Below are 23,687 nucleotides of genomic sequence, written 5' to 3'. Positions count from 1 at the left end.
ACCGAGCGACGTCTGTGCGTTACGCGAGCCAGAGACAGTCACTCAAGGGGTCGAAATGGCATCAAGCACGTTGCAATTACGATTTTAATTACTTGTGTAATAAGTTGAACTCTGCTTAATTACCTATTACATAAGTAATTGTGATCGTAACTGTATCATGTTTAATGTTTTTTTTTAATTAGCAAAACGTTCCATAAAAAGGAAAGAAAAATTCGAAAAAATACAAGATTTTGCCAGGATACGTATCTTGCTGCCAGTTATAGAGAGAATAACGTAGCCGAATCTCTCATCTATGCTCTATCATTCTCACGACTGTCGTTTCCTCGACTGTACAGTACTCACTTTTCCTCGATCGTCGCGCGATCCTCGCACAAGGCACTGTCCTCAGGTGATTTAACTTTTACTGAAGGTGTACGAATAGCCGTCGGGTGTCCTGTTGAAGCTCAGCTTCCCTGGTGGATAGAATCTTCGGGGTGACGGCGTGGTGATCTCGTTGTATTGCGGCAACGGCCTGGACGGGGGTTGATAATGCGATCGGGGGTTGTACGACGGTATAGATTCGATTTCCGGGGGTGGCGGAGGCGGTGGTCGTGGCCTGTACGCGTACTGGGGCTCCGGTTGATAGACGGGCGGGGGTTGCGGTTGCGGCTCGTACACCGGTGCAGTGGGTCGTTGATAAGGTTGCTGGGCGGGTGGACGTCGGATCGGGGGTTGATAATCCGGCGGGTTGTATTGCGGCAACGGCTCGTATTCTGGTTGAGGCGGCACTTGCGGGGGTGGTACAGGAATACCGTCACCGGTCGCCTGGAAAATTACGATGGAAACTATCTCGTTGGCCCGTTAATTGCTACAATATTTTTACTCGAAATTAGGATGTCAAAAGTTAGGCGGATCACTTGAAAAAATTATAATATTCTCCATTATATCCGCCACGATGTTCTATCTTAGTAGTAATACATCCTTTCGTATTCTTAGGGATGAAATCGAACAGCAGATCAAAAATCAAATGAAATTACGGTGTTAGCTCACAGAAAACAATAATCGTAAACCAGCCATGAATATTCGAACGTGGTAACCGTGGTATTCGTATGTGGTAACATCGGCGTAAGAGATCGAAACTATGGAAATTAGTTTCTCCGGCAGGCAACAATTGTATTCGATTTCTCAATGCACCGCATGCATCAGCGAAGTATGAGGAACGGCGTTAATAATTAATTAATTATTCAAATGATATTCTCGCATACCTGGAAGCCGTTTTTCCCAGCCGTGTACGACACCGTACGCCTTTGGCCGGTTGGGTCAACGTAAGAGTAAGACCCACGCCGATTTCCATAAACGTCGCTCTCCTCTTTGAACTCGACGCCATCTTCTTGGGAGTACGCGGCTCCGAATGTCCCGTCGCCAGCCAAATATCTCGCGTCGCTCAAAATTGCAGCCTGCTGGGGTGGCTGGTACTGGGCATTCGACGGTCGACACAATGCCAGTGCCATGGTACAGAATAGGAACACCTGGAATGTTTAAACAATTCCGAAATTGCTTCGTAAATTGCGATAGTACCGAAATCGGAATTTTTTAATTGTTCAGTGGTGTTAATTTGAAGGAATTGATATTAATTTGACAGAATTGATATTAATATTGACAGCGAGTGCTTGTACTTACGATCATGGCGCCCATAATAGGGAAATAACGACAACTGGGCGACGAGAAGTACAACAGTGCTCGAAGGATCGTCGAGAGGGGCGTTTTATACGGCAGACTGGATCGCGTTGACCTGAAGAGGCCTTGATGGCCGCCCGCGCGCCCCGGCCGCAGAATAACGCAGATTGCACTCCGATCTTCAACCACGCCTATCGACTACCATTCAACTTTCATCCCGGTAACTTGTACTACCGAAGTGTCTTTCATTGTGTTGTTCACCAGCCACGCGGGTCGTAGAATAATTCTTTTTGTTCGACATGCTCACTGCCGTGTCACCTATGCATTATTCTTAGCGCTGGTGCACTGTGACGGTTCTTTTCTCGATTAGGGAATTTAGCAAGACTTGTGATGGAAATGATTATTTTCTAAAATTTCTAGAGATTTCAAGGCCATCAATTTTTATTTAAATAGAATTATGTAGCGAGTATTGATTAAATAGAATTATATAAAATGACCTATAGTAACGCGATCTCGCGAGACCTTAAGTCGCGATTTTTAATTATTTTTTAATTGTTCTTGATCTTAGCTATCATGATACACTAATAGAACTATCTATTTCTATTCTAAAAAAATATCGATGGCCTTGGCAATTCTAATAGAACGATACAGGAACTCTATATTTTATTATACTTGTATATTGATCCTTTGATACCGTACGCATTCTACTTTGCTTGCACTCCGCTGTCATTCTTGGCATTGCTTTCGTCGCTCGCGTGTTATTTTCAACGCTAGAGAGCTCGCCGAACAATTTCATTTAATTTGACGTAACTAATTCTTCTCGCTGTTCGTGAAACCTACTCGTTTCGTTACGTAGGAGGAGAGAATGTTTGTTTTACATCCGACTTAAAAAGAGTCTCTCATTTACGGACACGAATGCATAACTGCATAAAACGTGTCTATCCTCACCTATTTCCGGAAGGATATCCGGATTTTACGTAATGTTTGTAAAGGACTGGGTCTAGAGAACAGTATAATAATGTCTGATTAGTTCATCTAACTTCGTAATAAATTAGAAAGCTTATGGTTTAATTTCAGAGAAATTAATTTTACAACCCCTCGAAGGGTGGTTTATTTCTTCATTTTCTTGTAATCTATAATTTGTATTAGTTTGTAAATTGTAATCTGTATTAATTATGTCTCTTAGCTCTATATTAGTTAGGCGATTTATTCTGAAAATTTATTTTGCAATAAGATAATTTTTTTTTTAAATGGAAGGGTGAAGAATTTTGAAATTGACATTTTTCGTCTACCAAATTCAGATTTTTGACAGGAGTATAGAGTAAATTATTTTCTAAAAAATGTCACAATTGTTGAAACGATGTTTATGTATATTTCAACCATGGACATGTTGCATTTATACCCACACATTCTCTTTACCTTCCAATCCTACCATAGTCAGTAGTTCTTCGACCGACTGTTGTCCACGAGGAGAGGACGCTATAATCAGTCATCGATTACTAAGTCGATAAGTCAGAGAACTTTGGGGACGAAGTGTGTTCATGTAAACTCGTGAACAGTCGCTTTGTTATCTAACTAGTCTATTAAATCCAAGTTTTTGAAAAAAAATCCTATTTTTAAGAATTTCTTCCACTATCAGTTAATTCAAATAAATCTACTTGCTTCTTTCATTTAATTATTAAATTAAAAAATTTACAGATCTTGTCTAAGCATTGAAGAGTCAATTGCACAATGCGTTGCATCTGCAGTCTACGATAAAAGGAGGGTAACAATTCGACAATATGAAACAAGAAATCAATGCTCCGATCTGAACGATAAAATCGAATTGTTTGCCTATAATAATTTTATGCGTTCGTCGCCGACTAATTGAGACTTTTTGCAACACCCCACACTTTCCCAGGCATTACTCCGTCGAACGATCTGATCAGATCGTTCGTTTGAAAATGATACCATTATTATTCCACGCGTGTACACGGAAACTCAATGATATCGTATCTGCTTATGCGAACTCGGGGATTGCGGCAGCTATCAATTAATGCGCTTACACGGAGAGAGAAGCGTTTCGCGTTAACGTCAGCATCCCTTCAACAAATCTTTCAGCGAATCTCGCAGCGAAAAGTTTGCTAACGATGTTCTATATCAAATCAGACAAACCTATTTCCAGGATTTCACGTAGAGCGCGGAGATAATTAACTCGAATAGTATAACCCACCATTAGAAAGAACCGGGGTCTTTGTAAAGTATTTCCATCGGTTCCGGGTTCGCATTGGCAAGAAGAAAATTTCGACATCGCCGATTCGACGTCATGTCGTTAATTGTAACTATTCTATTATTAGTTGCCCAAGTTCTACATATGCTATTTTTCGCGGAGAACGTTTTTATTAGTACGGCGCTAGTTAATGACGTCTACCCAGAGTTTTACGATTCTTTTTATTCGATGATTTACGCAATTGTCAGCTACATCTGAGATTGTTTCGACAGAATTACCTGTTTTGTTTTTTAATTATCGCCGTCTACTTTCCATGGGATTATCGCGTTTAATTTCTCTCGTTGAATTTTTACCGATGTAAAATTGTATCGATAGTTTTTTCATTTTTCTAATTATTACAATTAACATTCCTCTCACCGGCTATAGTCCGTTTGCCTGACTATCTTCTGTTCTCGTTTTCCCCGCGCCACGTGAGTCAGCTGGTTACTTTTACTTTTCAATACCGTCGAACGCGCCTTCCCATGTGATTTTGTTTCGTCGTTTTTCAATCGGCCGTTTAACGTGTCGGATTCCTGTGTCGGCTGAAAACTCTACTTCCGGCGCAGATACAATCCGGCGGTACGTTTAATTGCGAGGAAGTAATTGTACTCAATCATGTGCGGAGAAAAGACCGGCCCACGGTTTCGATGGATAGCGTACGCTCGGAGAGATAAATCTAATTAACAGCTTTTGATAGCGTCAAAATCTTGGATTAGAAGCACCGATTATTGATATACCAATTTTTTTTAAAAATTCAGTGCACGTTTTGCCACCCTTTCATACTATTCGGGCACTTATTGTCATTATTAGACTCGAAATTTCATTATTAAATTTCAAATCGTCTAAAATAAAGCAGTATGCTATTTAAAATAATATTAAAAATACTATTATATATAATACAGAGTTTTAAGTGGTTTTAAAAATGAAAATTGTAGGATACAAAAATCGAAAGCGATGTCGCAGATATCGTATAGCATTTATGGATAATTGAGCAATAGTAGCGCATTATCCTCGATTTACATTATCGCGTCGTTGTCTGATTATTTCAAGAAAAACGGAACACACGGATCGAGTGAAAATGGTTCATGTTCAACATCGCCGATCCGATTAGATCCACGTACCAATTTCAAACGATCCCGCGGAAACACAGCGTTCTTCCTCGTGATGTACTTTCTCCGTCTGTTTCCGCAGAACGGTATCCTTTTTTCTCATCGTGCCTTTCGAATATCATCGAGGAACTTTTCTTGTCGGGGTTTTCGTGTTTTTACCAGACTAGTTTTCTGCGGGCTTACATGACTCACGTGGCCAATTAATTTCGCGCCGCGGAATTATTTTGTTGGCCCCTTTTCGTTCCGCGAAACTCCGCTGAATAGACTGGCGTTCCTAAAAATAAATAGTCTCGTTAAAACGAACAGTTTTTGACAGGATCGATGGTGGAGCATGATCTGGCTCACGTTTCCCCGATTTATTTCGCACTTTCTACGGTGGATAAAAATATAAATTGCGCGGGATTTAAATTTAATTCGCCTTGAAATAATATATATCATTAACTTAGGGGTTGAAATCGAAGGGCCTTTAAAAAATTAATGGATTCTGTGTTAAATAAAATGTTAAATATTACTGGCGATTTTTTTATAGTTAGTGCTATTTTTATATTAAAAATACGTATCATGACGTATATTAATAACAGCGTTGCAGAACACAAAATATTTTAGAAGATATAAAACTTCTAGAACGTTGACTCACTCTCGCATTACCATCTCGTGATTAGTCAACATTCTTCGTAACAACGCAACGATTTGTCGGCGTTTTAAAGACATAAAGCAGCAGACTCTGGCCGTAAAAATGCGAGCGAATTAATTAGTAACTTAAACAGACGCCGATGCGGAAAGTAAAAATTATGCTGTACTTTTCTGTGCTTTATGCCGGCACCGATAAAAACTTCCTGCTTCTGAGATTTTTTTCGGCGAAGTATGTGTCGTAATGATGGTAACAAGAATTCGGTAATCTCGAAAATTGCCGTGATTTCCGCGAGCAATAAAAAACGCTATGGCTGCCCCCTTAAAACTCTGGTTTATGGGGATTTCATATTTCGTTTAGATGGTTCGAACGATCGCCTTTTGTAACCTCGACGGCTAATATTGTTTCGCTCCGAATTATTCTTTCGCAACGGAAATCATTTTTATATTATATTTATTTCGAGAATTATTGGACGTTCATGGACTTTCGCTAAAAAGATATCATCATTGTAATCAATAGGTCGCTTTCCACAAAGTAACATTAAAAATATTGGAAATATTAAAGGCTGTGATGTAAAAATTATTTAACATTCGGCGTTATATAAATAGTAAGAGACACACTATTACGGTACTCAATTTTAATAACTGTCTATCTTACGTATAATTAATTCTATTTTATGATCGCTTAAATTGACGATCGCTTTTTAATTACGTGCTTAAAACTATCGATTCCATCGAGTCTTTGAAAATTATCTAACGCGATTTTGTCGTACATATTTCAATTTCCACGTCGGTACAACGGGGTTCGCTCGATTCGCGGCTCGCATAAATTACCATCGCGTTACACGATCGCTCTTGGACGACGAGGATGCTTCCATAGATAAGCTCACTTATTTATTGTTCGTCCGGTAGCGTTTTTACGGATTCGAAAGTTCAGGGACGCCGCGCGGGAAACGCGATCGGCATCTTACATTTCTGAAATTTCTTCCGATGCACGGATAATCCGCGCGTTTAGAAAGGAAGTTCGACAGCCGGGAAATTAAACGGGGTTCGAAAGTTTGCACCAGCGCGGTCGGCGCGATGTTAACGACGCAGATGATGCTGTATCTTTTATTGAAAATTCTAATAAATTAATTAAAGCGATCGCGTTCCGATTTCTAGGCTGAGGGAAAAAAACCAGGCGAGAAGGACGCGGTTTCACTCGGGTTATGTTATAATAGAGCACTGCTGAGCTATTTGATGCTCGGAACAGGTTTCATTGGCTTCCAGATTTCTTTGACTTGTAAAGGACCGATTGAGTAACGGGTCGGCTTAATTTTGTGCTAATGAAAGTGCGCTATGCAACGGTTCTGTTTCATTCATGGTACGTGTTTCCGCGGATTGGAATTCGAACATTCCGCGCTGTCCGAATATTAATGCGAGCTGCTGTGGATTAAAAAATGAATTTTAATAATCATTCGAAGTGTACTGGATCATATTTTCATCAAAAAATAGAGACATAAATTTTCTTTCTGTTTTTGACGAAATTCGAGGGACTATAATTATTGCGACTAGGTTAGGGGTTGGAAAAGGGGTGCGTCAAGGTATTAAGTCAGGATAAAGCTCTCCTCTCCTGTCAGTATTATTTACTTATTCTTGTTAATCTAGGCGTATGGTAAATCTAGAATTGCGATTCGAAATTGTTAAATAAATTGCTTGGTGAGGGTTGAAATCATACTGAAATATTTCGGACTGCGAAACGCAGGATAAATGTCCATTTTCCGGTTCCCGTTTCCGGCCGGTTATAGGCGAAGCAGCGAACCGTTTAATCGTGCGAGTGTTGGTTTAAAAAACAATGGGGCGGAAAGGCGGCGGCGTTCCTCTTTCGCGGAGGGGCTCTTAAACCCGTAACCTCCGGACACCTTGGCGCAGCTTCCTAGATCGGGTTCGCACCGTTTGCACCGTTTGCAGGCGTGTTGCGCCAGCGATGTTTTCTTGCAATCGACTGCGATAATATCCCGAAAGGCCCCGAGGCGCGGGGGTCCGAGGCGGGGCGGTCCGGGTCGTTACCAGAGGCAGAATTACTTTAAAAGTAGGTAGCCACCGGCCGTCTGCTTGGCTAGCCAATTACACGGGGGCAACTCCGAGTATATAGAAGAGCCACCGCGGCACTGTCGGCCGATTTCCACGCACGGACCCGCGAATCGAGCATCCACCGTTCATCGTCTCCTCTCCCGGCAGTCATGCGACTTCTCGTGAGTGCATTCGATCATCGAGCATAGAGCTAAACAGTCGGCCCCTCACATTATTTGTCAATTGTCGCATTATTATCGTTCGTCCACGCGACTTTTAGTGAGTGACGTATCAGTTCAGGGTTTAAATTGGAGTGTATCCGTGTAATTGACAACTCCCCCAAGTGTTGAGTTTGCGATATCCCAGAGAAGTGATTTGAAGACAGCTAAGAGGACATACAGTGGCAGCAAGATTGAGTCAACACTTTTAAGTATTACTTTTTTTAAATTGGTCTAATAACTTGAATTTTTCTGTGAGAGTTGGGAGAATTAATTCAGAGCCTGTAGAGTATATTTAAAAAATTGATTTAGAGAAATACCAGATGCATTCTTTAAATTATTATTACAGGCTCAGATAAAAAAGGTTTTTATCTCTTTTACATTTTTTTTATTTCAAGTATTTCATTCATTGTACAGTGAACTAATCCTTCTAATATTCACAGAAAAATTTAACTTGGATCAGTTTTCAAAAAATTATACCATTACAAAAATGTTGACTCAATTTTGTTCCCCACTGTATACTTTGACATTCTTTATTAAAGCATGTATTTTACAAAAGTGTCGCGATTGAACAGAATATAAAGGAGACTGTCCAATGAGAATAGAGACTTCAGTCGCGTTTACTAAACCTAGAGGGGTTGCCGGCGACAACACAGTATTTTAAAATTGTCTGCAAACGTTTAAATAAATATTAAAGCATTGAGATTTTTCTTGACTTCCAATTCACATCGTATTTTCTATTTCAAAAATGATATATAATATTTCGATTATTAAGATTTTATTTCGAGTCACTCTCAACCCTGCGATGCTACTTATATCAAAAACCGAAGGGGGTAGTTCTGGGATTGATTACGTCTGGTAACTATTAGCTAGAACCATAAATATATGTATAATACCCTCACTTACCTTAATAAGGGTTAATTGACTTACAGGCGATTAAAACTAGTACACAACAATATCCGTCGATTTCTAATTCGCTTCGCCGTCATTTGATTCTCCCAAGATGCGGTTACGAGAGCACTTCCAATTTTTCGAGACGAACAGGCCCGCAGTCGATTTCCCACAGCGAGCGTTACTTAAGAAACGATTTGCTCTATTTTATGGTTACCAAATACGGCGGGGTTTAATTTTACGATAATGTCGGTTCCGTGGAAGGAAGTGAAACGTTAGGAGGCTGTCGCGGAGAGCCTAACCGGGGGTCGGGGATCGTTATTTGTAACTGTAAGGTAGCCCCTTTGTGCAAGTACAAAGTAACGGGACAAAGGCGGAAACACGGCTGCGCTAGTCAAATGTTTTATTGAACGATACGATCGCGGGCGTAGTTCTCTTCCGCGTGCGACGTCCTCCGCGCGCGCGCGCGCGGATTTCTATCAGCACGCGGAGAAAGACGGTCGAGAGACGGTCCCGGATGGAGAGAGGCTTCGCTTTCGAACCGATCCTATTACCGTTACAGCATCGACATGCATGCTACATGGCATCGCGTTCTCGTCCTCGTCTATCCGGGGTTCCCAGGCTGTATAATTTATTCACGATCGAATCTACGTGTTCGCAGATCCTCCTCGTCGCTCTGGTTTCAACGGCGATCGCGCAACAGAAGGCGAACAGGCCTTCGCGAACACCGCCGGCGCAAATCAAGTACAATGATCCTAATGGTGAGTTCGACGTCTTTTCCTTTCCGAGCAACATCCATTTACTTACGTAATACGCACTGATCCTATTAGGCAATGCGGACTTCGGCCCGCATTAACGATCGTTCCGTAACTTTTTAATTCCAGCAATTTTTTAATTCATCCAAGTATTTAAAAATACTGGCAAAAGTCGATGCTTTTAATATTACAATTTTTAATTTTAATATTATGAACCTGGTCGATTTTTTTAATCAACAATATTAGACTTGTTGAGTCTGCAAAGCTGACGACCATTCGCAAGAGCTGTTTTCGCCATAATCTGGAGCTACTCTGAATCGACTCGACAAGACTTCAGTAACAAGGACAATGAATTTCAGGTTCAAAAGTGGACTGGAAGTTCTTCGCTCCCCAGAACCAATGGCGAGCTCACCTGGAGAGCTCGCAGCGAAGACAGCGAGGCCAGGCTGACTACGTGCATCTCCAGCAGTCGGTGCACAGGCCGCCCCAGTCTCAATTAGTGCAACAGGAGCCGGAACAGGTGCGCTACAAGCCAACGTATCAGCAGGCCGAATTGTCGCAGCCGGAACAACACAAAGTATATTCGCAGAGTCAATTGCCTCAGCCGGATCCGAGTCAATACAAAGGCTACTCTCAAGCTCAACCTCAACCTCAACCGGAGCAACAGAACCCTCTACAGGTCCTCTACAGACCTTATCCACAGCCTCAAACTCCGATAGATGCCCAACCAGCTCCTATCCAGGTCCATTATAACACGTACGCGCAGCCTCAGGCATCAGCCGATGCGCATCCTCAACAAGCCCCTATTCAGCCTCAGTATAATTCGTATCCCCAGTCGCGAGTAGACTCCCAACAGGATCAGACTCCTTACAGAGTGCATCAGCAAGCTCAGACCCAAGTCGAGACGCAGGATGGAGATCAGCAGAAAGCGTATCTTCAAGAACAAGCTCCGACGCAAGTGCAACAAGAACCTAATCAGCTACAATACAAACCACTTTCCGCAGGACCAGCTTACGTGAAGCAGTTGCTGCTGGAGAACTTCAAGCCTCAGCGACCCTACGCTGATCCCAGCGCCTTCCTGTACACCACGAACTATGTCGGACCCCAGCAACGCGATCAGCAATCCGCGAACGCTGAATTGTCGCATTACGAGCAGCAAAGCTACGAGCAACCGGAGCAGCCCAAGACCAGGCGAGAGTTCTCGGGCAGAGGTCTTCAAGGTAGAATCGTCTACAAAGACGACTACAAACGGCAAGATCAGCAGGAATCGCCGCAGCTTCAGTACGTCCAAGTCCCGATCGAGAAGATACCCACTCCGCCTGCTCCGACACTTCTCCTCGACAAGAACATGCCTCCGGAGATCAGACAGTTGCTCCAGTTCCAGGCCCAGCTGCCCTACGACGTCATCGCCAACAGCATCACCTACAAACCGAAGTCTCTCTTCATACCCAAACCGCTTCCGCCCGATGCCAGCGGCTCCTATCATTACCGCAGCAAGGTGTACTACGCGAACGACGACCAGTTCGAACCCGAGTTCGAGACGACCAAGCCTGTTCAGGAAGAGCAGAGGCATTGAGGGTATTTTCCATTGAGAAGTGGCATTGAGTATACACTGACAATATTGTTCAGCATCGCTGTATAGTTCTAGGAATTCACGTAGAATTTACGAGATGATTTTCACGCGACCTCTGAACTTCGTCGAAGCTTTGGGAGCAGAGTTACTGATTTTCAATCTCTCGGTTTTGTTTTATCATTGAGGATCTGCCTGCGGATTGGAAAGTTTGTTCCAGCTCTTAGCTGTTAAAATAGGTCGAAAAGAATGCGCTATGTTACTTAGAAAATTATTTGACTGCAGGGCAGTTTTCTGTAAAAAGGTATTTTCATTGCTTACTTTTGCCAAAAGAGATTTCTGCTAGAAGTATCAAAATTTATAAACGTAATCTATTGAATTGTTCCACCACCAAGGTACTGGAATATGTTGAATTTATCGGACCATGTAATATGCTAAAGCTGGAGCGAACCGAGGCGAGTACTTTAGATTTAGGAGAAGGTGAACTGAATATATTCCACAACCTTCTTATTCGGTAGATCTAAGGTGCACCGTTGTTTTAATTTATTACGTATACAATTGTTTCTTGTTTATGAGTTTCGATAGCTTAGCAATTTTGCCAGACCATGTACGTTTACGTAATCGTACTATGCACGTAGTAGAAATACCAAATTTGTTAGAACGAATTGGCAATAGAACTTTGTTTTCTAAAATAATTTTAGAATTCGTGGAATCATTTTCCAAATAGCCTAAATCATCTATCAGGTTGTCCAGAAGTCTTGAAATAATTTTTTAAATAGCCTAAATCATTTATCAGGTCTTTTAAATTGTCAAAAGTCTTGAAATAATTTTTTAAATTGCCTAAATTATTTTTTAGCTTCACAAATCTTTTTATCCAATATAATCTCGTACCTTATCTTAAGCTTTACCTCTTCTGCAGCTTTAAACGGGCACGAATACTTGTTACATATTTCAATCGACTTTACATATACAGTATTAAATATTGTTGCAACTTACACCATTATTATCGCTGAACGCAAAGTAGAAAAAGATATTAAATTGTATATAACTGTTATTTAGACTGCGGGTGTTTACGAGAAGCTCTACGCGTATCCTGCACCGCTAAAATAATTCTAATAATTCGGTGGAACGTCGCCGATTGTTAATAAAAAAATATTCATCCCCGTGGATGAAGAAACGCGTCGCCACCGTGTTTCCCCCGGTACTTTCTACTTCGCCGTGACCGAAATATCACGAAGTAAATTACTGTAACGCGTCGCGCGTAGCGAGAATCATTTTCCATTTCCACGAGTCCCGTTCCTTTCGCGCCAGACGAGGCGAGGTGGAAGCGGCGCGGCGCGAGCGGAACTTCCGGCGTAAAAATGTCTCGGTTGCGGTTACGAAATGGTCATCGATCTATCCTGCCGCCGCTTCCGAGCTGAATTCGTTTAGAATGTAAACCGGCCGAAGTACGTTTCGCGCGAATTGCTGTTTAAGCCGGCTCGGTTAATGGACCTCTCTTCTTATTAAACCACGTTAGAAAGTAAGATGGCTTCCACCTTTCTAATAAAGAGACGCGTGCCCGATCCCCCCTGCGTCGGGGAAGCGGCGTGTGGCATCGCGCGAACGCACGCAGAAACCGATTTTGATCGATTTGCTCTTTTGTTGCAATATCCATTGAGAAAGTTAATGATACCGTGTCGGGAACACGTCGAGGTGGCCGGGCCTGATATATTCGCTACAGATTCGCAGTGCCGCGGGGAAACGACGGTGTCCGATTCCGTCGGTGATCGGCTCGTTAACTCAAAGAGAACGAGATACGCTGTTGTTAATTCGAACAAAAGTAATTTGTAATAACGAGACTGCGAATTTTTACGAGGCTTCCGATATTTTATGCATCGCTTTCTGAGAGTTTTCTTTCACCAACAATTTCTTTACGGTCAAAACGAAAGGAACGCTGTATTCGCTTTCACGTTCTTTTATAGAGTATACATTAATTTAAATTCCATGAACGCGCAGAGTTCCGCGGTCTAGTAATAAGTAGCGCATGTTTCTTCGCTGAAGTCTATAAAATTTCTCGATTCCGTATAAAGCGTCTGCAACGAACATTTTTATACATGTACATATATATCTATCATGTATATTATTATTAATTTTTAAGACGAGCTTTGAAATGAATAAAGCAGCTATTTTTCATACTCGTGCTACATTTGTTATCGAGGTTCGAAAGTTAACAAATGAAAGTCTCGATTGCTAAAATTATCCATATTAAAATTCGTACAATATTATGTACTGTTTCTTCTTTGCTTCCTTTATTAACGTTGTTCGAACAATAATGGTAATTGGCAACGGCGTACAGCTGACCAAACTTTCTATTGTGTCGGTTGATTATCTCATGATTAGTCAATAAAATATCGTGTACGATGTCTAAGATAATTGCAGTTCAGAATTCATTTTAGCGCATCGAATATGGAGAGTATAATATTATCGCTAAGGGAAGGATTGAGACGGCGGATATTTATGCGAAATAAAAATTATTTTAATTAATTGTAAGAAGGGGAAGTCCGATGAAAATGTCTTTCTCTTTTTAATAGTTGAAATAGGTAGAAAACAACGTGTTACTGTTAAATTCTTCTATAGATTTTTCATTTGACTTATTCAATTTTATGAAAAAGCAGAAAATCCGCAGATTAGTTATTGCAGTCACTGCTCGATGCAGTTTTCTATTTTATAAAGAATTTTACAAAGAAACGAGAAGCCTCGAGTGCTGAATCCGTTCTAAAGCACAGAAATATTGAACTTGTTTCTGTGCTCTATTTCTAATTGGAAATTCTTCAGTGAAGTGGATCGATGTGTAATTGGCAGAACCGAAAATGAAATCGAAGTTTTCGAAGTTCAATTGGCGAAAGTGACGGAAGCGAGGGAAGCAACGGAAGCGACATATTTCTCTGGAACCCCGAACAAGGAAGAACGTGTGGTAGATCGGTCTGTTGGCCTTCACGCGTTCTGCACCGATTCGCGTTACTCTCGGCAATCGGGATTATGCGCTGCAACTTTCGTTTCTCCGTTAGCTCCTTTGCACAAATGCATAATTCACCGAGACTCCTTTGGAGTTCACCGAACTGCCATTGAAACCGTGCGGTATGCAGGCAGATAAAAATCTCTTTTCCTCGGCGTATTATCTTTCCTCGCAAAGCAAAAGTGATGACCTGCCTGTTGCGAAACGCGTTAACTCCTTTCCCTCTCTCTCTCTCTCTCTTTTTCTCGTTACCCTCTCCCTGAAAGCCTATTTATAATATACAATAAATGGCCATTTGCGTATAAACGAGATTGCATTATCATGCGGCGAACTCGTAGTATATTCTCTAACACGGAGATGAATCGTTTCCTGTTAGCAGCGATGTTGCATAAGCGTTTTGCCGCACTTGCTTCTTATAAATATCGACTTTCGTTTTGCGACTCCGTCAAATTTTATCGATATTTTTCTGCAAAAGAATTTCATCGATTTCTATGAAGGAATTTCCAAAGGAAACGAATATTTTTGGTAAAACGTCGCCGAATGATTTATAAACCTTTTTCATATTTGACAAGCGTTATTGTTCCTCGACGATTGCAATGACTGGACTGCGGATGTTTAGGCGAACGCATACTTTGTTTAGAAAATAGTTAGGGCAATGGGACCTCGACTGAAATTTATTTCTCACGTTGCACACGTTTTGCATACTCGTGTCTAAAATCTTAGATACATATGGGCATATATCATGATCGCCTGGATCAGGTATCTTGTTAAATGAACGTCGTCTATTAGTTAACGCTTGTATCATAACCGGTGGTAGAATGCCGAACACACGCCACGGCAAACCGCGTATTTAAAATATGTAGCTGATAATTGAACATTGGGTGTTCGAGCATTAATCAAGATTAATTTATAAATGCCTCCACGTTCAGAAAAAAATTTTATAATGCACTGTAATTCGAAGTATAATGCATTATAATGCATGTTGCAGTTATACTACGAACTACAAAGAAAAGAAGTCATTTTATCGTTTCATAATATGATCGCGAAAGTGGGACATTCATTCAGAAATATCTTGGCAAATGTTTGGCACCATTTGATTATGGTTTATAGTAACCAACTAACATCGTTCAAATTTCTATTATTCCCATTGAGCTATTGCCCAAGTTTCCATAGGTGCATTAATTGATGCACGCAGCCATTGCACAGTAACCTTTGAATAGTATTCTCTTGGGAAACGTATCTCTCTGAATCGCATTCCACGGTGATACCTTCAACATTTTCCGAGGATGCAATCCCCGTATGCTTCGCACAGGCGAGGAGAAACTGATGTACAAAAACCCCATTGAGTTATACCTCGCAGTGCACCGGTTACTTTCTGACGTGATTTAATCGTGCGCTAATCCTTAGTTATTTTTTATTAAATATTACAGCGATCCTAATATCATAATTTATTTTCTAAACAAATCTTCATACAATGATCCTATGATATTGTGATTAATTTAATGTAGTTTAACCTATAGAAATTTTTGTTTTAGAATATTTTGCTTGGAAAATTGACTTTAGGCAAGTATTAATTTTTATTATAATTAATAGACTTTAATATTGACTTTTAATAATGTTATTGTATATGGAACTGTTCTATATGAATTAGAGATGATATTAAAATTAAATATAATAATATTTTCCATAGGAAACGTATGTATAAAATATTAAATGATAGAATATGCGAACCATAAATGTGTCTATTCTTTTTTTTTCAGAGTTTTAGACAAGAAATTTGGTTTCGTTTCTCTGCCAATTATTTTTGCCAATTTTCGTTCTACTGTTGCAAATTACAAATCTGGTCGACTCTATAATTATTCACAGTATCGTAGCCGTCCCATAACGCTGTGCCGGTGAACCGATAAGATGGGGGCTGTGGAGGTGGCAAAAGAAGTCACATCCCCGTCGCCGTGTGGCGCCTTTTACATGGCCGACTATAAAATTGTTTCGGTGACGGCGCGGCCGCCTCAGAAACGCTCCACCCTCGAACGCATTGAGCAGCCTGCTTTCTCGCCATGAATTTGCTCGTAAGTAAAACTTTCCGCATTCGACGAATCTTATTAGAATATATCGCTTTTATCGTCTCTTTTTAATTTTTACGCCATCTCGCGCGACACTGTTAAATATACGCGGTGATATTTATTTAAGGAAAGAGTGGATATCGATTTTCTGGTCGGTTTAATTTCCTGTGCAATGCTGCACATGTTCTTGGATTTTAATGGTACCGGATAATTAGCGGACGTGCTTCGCAGATTAATTAATTCGGAAGGGGTATTCGGCTGAGAGAAAAACCTGGATTTCAGTCTGCTAAAAATTGCTGATTTTACGAAATTATTTACGTTATATTATATGATATTATACATTATATTATACCATAATATATCATAATATATTATATTTTATTTATATTATTATACGACGATCACAGTTTGATTTATTTGCAATTTATATGGCTGTAAGGAAAAATGCCATACGTCGGCTTTCAAAAAATTATAGTTTACACATTCGCTTAACTTTAGACTATAGGATCTACCCATTAATAAAAAAAATATGTTAACAACAATATCTTAATAATATCTTAACAATAGTGATCCATGCTTTAAGTGGCAATGTCTTAAAAGTGAAATCTCGTGATACGCGGTGTTCTCTGCAACTATGTGGTTGAGAAAACACAGAGACACACACAGTTAATTGAACACGATTGTTTCACTCACATAAATTCGATTTTCCTTTATTTTTTTCCTTAACAATCAGAAGTGCATTGATATAGTTGCATGCAGCAACGCCGATACGAACATAGTCACGCTCGAACTAATCCCTAATTGATATGTGCTACGATCATAGATAGGAGACCGTAAGACAACGATATAATCTAGTCAGAATAATCACGTGGAATACAATTTTTTGTTCTCTCCCTCCGTTTGCTATTTTATTATTTAATGTATCGCAGGAAAGTTTCGCTGAAACAAAAGAGATTTTATTGCAAAAGAAACTCTTCAATAATTCGATTTATCTTGATTTATTATCGATAAGAATTTCATTGGTTTGAGCTTTTAATATTGTTCTTAAAAAACAAACATTCTATCGCACAATTTCTAAAATTATATTATCCACTAGAAATCGCTGAAAACTCGACGTGTTAAACGAATCGCAAGCGCATACAGTCTTAGAAATGTTGATAAGGCAACGAGTCGCTTAACTTTCATGCGCACTGAAAAATCAATTTTTTCTCCGTGAAATATCCCGGTGAATTTGTTTCTCGCGTCTGTCGTCCGGTTATATATCCGGTTATATATCCGGGGGGTATATATGTATATCTGGACAAGTTGTGCTCGGCGTATGTATGCCTCTTTTTTCCTTTTATAATCGAGCCAGGCGTGTCTTGCGGGTTAATTTATATTTCACTTTCTACCGGCGAGCGAGCCGTGTAATTCGTGCGACGACGGTGCGCTAGAATCGGCTAGATCGTTGCACCGCTCGCCGGTAACTTAGCCCCGGTTTCCAGATAGGTTTCGTTCCTTTTTCTTTGCCGCATGCTGGAATGTTCGGTGGCAAAAGGCCCCGGCGTCGCGCGTCTCACCTTTTCCCGATTACGGAAACTGCTTTTGCCGGTCGAAGACGTGGCACACGTTCCCCGCGACGTGACCGCCGAGCTGAATTTCTTTTGGCCGCGCGGATCCAATTAAAACCGTTCGAATTTCCTTAGGCGCCGAACTCCGCCGCCATCATCCCTCCTCGGAGCAATTTTTAGATCGGTGGGATTTAACGAGGCCTTTTTACCGTGCGATTGCTCTAAGTGGGACCTTTTTTTGGTGCAGGGAAGGGACCGAATTTAGAACATTTTCTTCCGCGAATGTTATTCTTACGAAATGGATCGGAACTAATAGAAACTGTTGTGCATAGCTGGGTATTGCAGTTAAGAACAGTTTCTTCATTGCAATTTAATTGGACGATTTTTAATAGCTTTAATAGATTTTTAATAGTGACAGTCTTTTCTCTGATCGACGGGATATTTTATTTTAAACTATTTTAGAATATTATAATATTATGAAATATTAAATATTCTATTTTATTCTGATGATATATAAAACAATCTAAAAGAACCTAAATATTTTATAAAATAAATCAAAGGGTTGTAAAAATTGATACAGATGGTAACATAATATTGAGAGATTATTCCAGCTAACTAAGATTAATCAAACGAGATAATCCATATGATTTATTATGTCACAGCTCAGGATATCATTTTTCATTGCGGAAATACTAAATGGAAGGCATTAGGGCGATCAGTATGCAATAATTCAAAGTCCAATCAATTTGTAGACTCGAAGTGGGCGACTTTCCCCGGCAACTATGTCGTTCCGTTCGCAAGATGCAGTTCCACGGAAACGTGGCGCGTGCATGCACATAATTGCACTCGTTTCAGAATCCAGTTTTACCAAATGAGATAATACGCTGTGACCAAAATCCAGTATTACGTAGTCGGACAAGTGCGTGAGATAAGTGTTATTTAATATTTCTCGACTATTTTGTGAACTATTAAATTGCACAATCGCCTGTCACCTACTTATAGAATTATAATTATTTATAATATTATTATAATATAATTACAAAGTCTGTTATCTTTAAAAATGATTGAGAAGTTATTTGCAATGGCTTTTCAATTGTGAACATGTCTATTGTCATGATCCAACAACGTTTTATGGAATTTTTATTTTAAAGGATAATTTCTATATTCTTTTTTAATATTCGTGTTCGTTGATATAATTTTTCTTTTGCAGTTTCCATTGCTAATAGCACTGCCCTTCTGCGCGGCACAATTTCGAATACAAGGGCCTAGCGATGGAAATCGAGCTGCCGAGAGTTTGTCAGTAGACGACGGAAAGGTTGAATTCAGCGGTCACAAAGGTAAATTATTTAGACCTGGTAATTACCGAGTAAACTATTATATACTATTTTCACTAGAATATGTATGGAGTACTTAGTATTGTACTAAGTACTCACCTTGCATTCTATTAACCTAGTATTGTATCAGTATCAATTCGATTTGATAGATGAAACATCGAATTTATATTTCGCAGCTCCATCGTCCGGAGGCTTTACTATCCAGGGTGCATCCGATGGCCACTCGAATGTCCAAGGTGCCAGCGATGGCCACTCAGACTTCCAGCTTCGAGCTGCGACCGCTTTAGGGGCAGACAGATACGTCCACCCAGCTCCATCCTACAACATCCAAGGAGCTTCGGATGGACGTAGCCAGATCCAAGGATCCTACGATGGCTCCAGTTCTCCGAAATCATTAGAATACAACGACCCCAGTGGTAAATGTCCTTGCAAAAAGATTAAATTACGATCTACTGGTCCCTCTATCATCTGAAATAAAAAATAGAGTCACTTAGTAATACAGCTTCCAAAAAATTATCGCGCTGCCAAAAATATACGAACCCTTTTCTGAGCTACTGTATGCATTATCGCAATGTTTTTCGAAAGGTTTACGAGTGAATTGGCGGTCGTACGATCGGAATGTGCGGCCGTCACCGCAACAGGAACCGCAATATGCGGAAGTGCAGGCCAGCGTGCAACGCGCACCTCAACGGCAAAGAGCACGGCCACGTCCGCAGCAACCGGCTCAAGTACAACCACAACCGCAAAGACAATCCTACGAGCCCGTGTTGCCACCGGTGCAGCCATACGAGAACGCGCCAGCGGAGATCAAACAGCTTCTTCACTTCCAGAAGCTGTTGCCTTACATGAACATCATCCCTGAACCATTCAGGTAATTTTAACATTTTTCTTTACCTGATTTTAGTGTGACAGTTAAATTTACCAGAAAAATTAATAATTGCAGATACGAGAACATAATATCGGCGCACGCAAACCAGCCACAACAGCCCCAGTATCAACCCGAAGAGCAGCCACGATACGTTCCGGAACCAAGACGTCCTCCTTCCCGTGGAAAAGCGCGCGGCCCGCCAAGGCAGAAGCGACAGGCCCAAAAACAGGCCCAGCGGCATCAACAAGCCGAGCAACAGCTTCAATACTCAACTCATCTTCCTCCTGAGATTCGACAGATATTGAAATTCCAGCAGCAAACTCCTTACATCAATGGAATCCCAGAACAGTTCAGGTAAGTGCTGTCCAATTCTATTATCCCTTAATGACATTATTGTACAAAATAACATTGCTACAGCGACTTATCCCCATGCGTCTATGAGAAGATGATTAAACTTAAACTAAAGAAATTGTAGATTATGCCTCCTGACTCAGTTGCTCCTCTTCGATGATCGTCCAAACACTGCACACTTATAAAGCAACAGACACACTTACCTTTACTCCTGTGCGAACAGTCGAATCGTTAATATGGAAAACAAAGTACATAATCATGAAATTGAAGGTTCAACGCGGAGGCAGCGCAGAAGGAGCAGTTGGAGGCCGTCCGTGCTCACTTCCGGGAGATAGCGAGCTCTCCACCGCAGCATCATTCACCAAGGTCCAGGCAGAAGAGACAAGCAGGATACTCTCATCAGCAGCAACAACAGCAACAGCCGCAGCGACCACCGCCGGAACCTCAGCTGCAATACTCGACCAATCTACCAGGCTACGTGAAGGAGCTGCTGAACTACCAGGCTCAGATCCCTTACACCATTTTGCCCAATCTGATAGGCGTCACGCGCCCCGAGAAACCGTACGTGCCCCAACCCGTTCAAAGACCGGATCCTGCGCCAGTTCCCGCGCCACTTCCGGCCGCGCAGCCTCAGTATCATAGTCAAGCAAACGCGTATCAAGGCCAAGCGAACGCCTACCAGCCTCAAGCGAATGCTCAGCCGAACGTCGCGTACCAAGGCCAGCAGAGTCCCTATCAGAATCAAATAGGTAGCTACCAAAACCAAGCAGCGGGTGCTTATCAGGACCAGGGGAACGCTTACCAAGGCCAGCCGAATGTCTACAAAAATCAGGCGGACGCGTACCAAGCGCAACAGAGCGCGTACAACCAGGTGTACCAGAGCGAGGTCAAGTATCCTCAGTACCAGCAAGGTCAGCCCAACCAAGGCGGCATTCGTCCGGTCACCGAGAATCAATATTGAAGACAACAATTCGCGCTGTAATTGTTACGCATATTCTTCCGGTAGAGGAGGATCGATTGTTGCAGGGAGCGAAAGGTGGAGAGCATTGTTGCGGTGCGTGTGCTTTGTTAAGAGGTTGGATAGGAGTCGGTGTTCCATGGGACATCCGGCAAGAATGCGATATTAAGTAATTTAATAGAAGTAAGCATTTCGTCTCACTAATTTACTATGTGATAGCTCGGTAACAACTAGGCCGCGGATCTCTGTGCGAAAATAAAAATCGTCTGCTCCGATCGCTGGGGGTGGTAATCGGTTAGGAGTTTGTTTCTTACCTTGACAATCGTAACGAGTCGAGAACAATGTATCATCGATATCTTATTATTATTAATTTTCTCCACGAATGCACGATATCTGCAGTCTAGCAGTAGAACTAATAAATATTACTTCGAAAGCTTCGAGCGAAGCTTCCCTTGATTTTTGGTGAACAGAGAAATGTGATTTTTATATGCTACGATAATATTTTTATAGGAGCGTGGTTTTGTCTCGAAGCAGGATACTTAATTATTTAACAAATATTCGCCCAATTCGCGTTGTTTAAATCATTCTCGCGCGCGTCGAAAATTTCTCTACGAATAAATGCGAGGCGAAACGGACGTTTTTATTTTAGCGAACAGCGCCATTTTACTTCTGTTTTCTTTAAGCGTCGGTAAAATTACGATGTTCCAAAACTTGTATTAATAATAATATACACGTATTATTTGTACACCGTTCCACAATCGTTTTATTTTCGCGTTTTTTAACGAGCGCGCCTTCGATTCGACGGCGCTCCGATTTTCAGCGACGAAAACTCAAATGAACGACGATGTTACGCGAACAGATCGTCGCGGCGGAAATGAGTCAAGTTTACCGATGCACCGTAATTTTATGGCAATAAAATTAACGTCGACGACGCGCGGCGTCTTTCCAGCAATGCGACGCGAAGTGGCTGGCCGGTTAATGGGGTAGTATCGCCAGTGAACGCGGATTAATAAGATCGTTTGAATGGCGCGCGTGACCTCGGATCGTTAAAGAAACAGCGCTCGGTCGCGGCACGTTACACACGATTCGCCCAATTTCCAGCGTGATCCACTTTCCCCTGTAAGAACGCTTTTCTCCCGCGTAACGACGAGTTAATTAACAATTGTAATCGTTCCGAAAGCTCGAACGACCGTGTTAAAAAACGTTTTAACGTTAAACGACGCCACGGAAGATGGTCGTACGACCGACATTGAACAGGCCCAATTAATGCACGAGATCGGCTAATTAACGGCCGATTATATTACGCTTAATTAAACGTGAGTGATGGCGTCGGCTGCGCTCGATTATTAATTCAGCAACGGGGCGCGTATCAGGGCGCGCAAAATCGTTTCGCCGGGAATGAACTCCAAAGTGTACCGATTCGAACGGTGCAATTCCCTCGTAGTACTAATGCGATCTAGTTAGGAATACGGAAGTGACCGACGGTGAACAGCCGGCGCTTATGCTTCCTGAAACGGCCTGCCTGTACCGTTACGTGACTAGAAATACGTGTTCCGACCGCGTATAGGCATTGGATCGTGATTTATATTTATGCCGATATCGATTTTCGATACGATAGACTGGATTTTCCTTATCGAGTTTCTATTCGGCCGTCCTTTCCCCGGCTTTCCGTTCCAATCGAATTTTCTAGCGCGATCTCCAGCGCCTTTCTTTCCACGTGAAATTACTCGCGGCATCTGCCCGGGTGTATAAAAAATTATAATTTTATAGGCGATGGTGACAATTATTTTATGTTGTATTCTGCGTTGCACCTTTCACCCAAAGGTTCTTGTTGCTGGGAACTGGCGCTGCAATCGCGACCCTGTTCGATAAAAATATGAACCAGTATGCTAAGGACCATTTATTTGCTACTAAAATAGACGTATAATTATTTTCAGGTAGCAAAAGTGTGTTACAAATAGACGCGTTTTTAATACTTCATTAAAGCGGCAACTGTTCGTAGTTTCATTCCGCTTACGGTGAAAACCGATTAGGATCTAGGAAATCGTCGACCGATCGTCGACAACTAATACTGTTCCCCGTCACGGGCGCTGCTTTTAAAGGAAAAGTCAATTTTCACGTAACTCGAATCTGATATAATACGCACTCGGGAAAAGTCGTTCTGGTTTTTACACGGCGAGACGCGGCGTAACAACGTCTTTGTTGGGAAAGTTCAACAGACAGAGATATATTGTGTCGAACGATTTTAATCAACGATTAAAACCTTGTTAAAAAAAATAATATAACTCAGGAAGCTTAGAGTTATATATAATATTGATTGTCAATTATTTTCACCATAGTTTCTAAGATATTTTATTTTATTCTGTACTATTCTATATTATTTTCTATTATTCTCTATTATTCTATATTATTTTCTATTATTCTATATTATTTTCT

At 41.2% G+C, this 23,687-nt stretch overlaps 3 protein-coding genes across 3 annotated transcripts; 2 read left to right on the top strand and 1 right to left on the bottom strand.

Moving 5' to 3' along the window:
• Positions 1-393: 393 nt before the first annotated feature.
• Cpr19 (cuticular protein 19) lies at positions 394-1,674 on the bottom strand. The gene is made up of 3 exons (XM_078181752.1): positions 1,660-1,674; positions 1,245-1,508; positions 394-804 (listed from the first exon to the last, which is right to left on the bottom strand). Exons 1-3 carry the CDS (start codon positions 1,672-1,674, stop codon positions 394-396), a joined length of 690 nt encoding a protein of 229 aa, XP_078037878.1.
• A 6,153-nt stretch (positions 1,675-7,827) lies between these two features.
• On the top strand, positions 7,828-13,299 carry LOC144467899 (uncharacterized). The gene is made up of 3 exons (XM_078176891.1): positions 7,828-7,877; positions 9,466-9,565; positions 9,919-13,299. The coding sequence occupies exons 1-3, from the start codon at positions 7,866-7,868 to the stop codon at positions 11,133-11,135; spliced, it is 1,329 nt and encodes a 442-aa protein (XP_078033017.1). The 5' UTR covers positions 7,828-7,865; the 3' UTR covers positions 11,136-13,299.
• A 2,688-nt stretch (positions 13,300-15,987) lies between these two features.
• LOC144467721 (uncharacterized) lies at positions 15,988-21,993 on the top strand. The gene is made up of 6 exons (XM_078176639.1): positions 15,988-16,196; positions 18,951-19,077; positions 19,251-19,490; positions 19,660-19,945; positions 20,018-20,296; positions 20,564-21,993. The coding sequence occupies exons 1-6, from the start codon at positions 16,185-16,187 to the stop codon at positions 21,252-21,254; spliced, it is 1,635 nt and encodes a 544-aa protein (XP_078032765.1). The 5' UTR covers positions 15,988-16,184; the 3' UTR covers positions 21,255-21,993.
• Positions 21,994-23,687: the final 1,694 nt, after the last annotated feature.

This window comes from Augochlora pura, chromosome 1 (assembly GCF_028453695.1).
Source record: "Augochlora pura isolate Apur16 chromosome 1, APUR_v2.2.1, whole genome shotgun sequence".
NCBI classification, from domain to species: Eukaryota; Metazoa; Arthropoda; class Insecta; order Hymenoptera; family Halictidae; genus Augochlora; species Augochlora pura.
The sequence above is the reverse complement of the archived record's forward strand: the minus strand, read 5'-3'. Positions and strand labels throughout refer to the sequence as shown.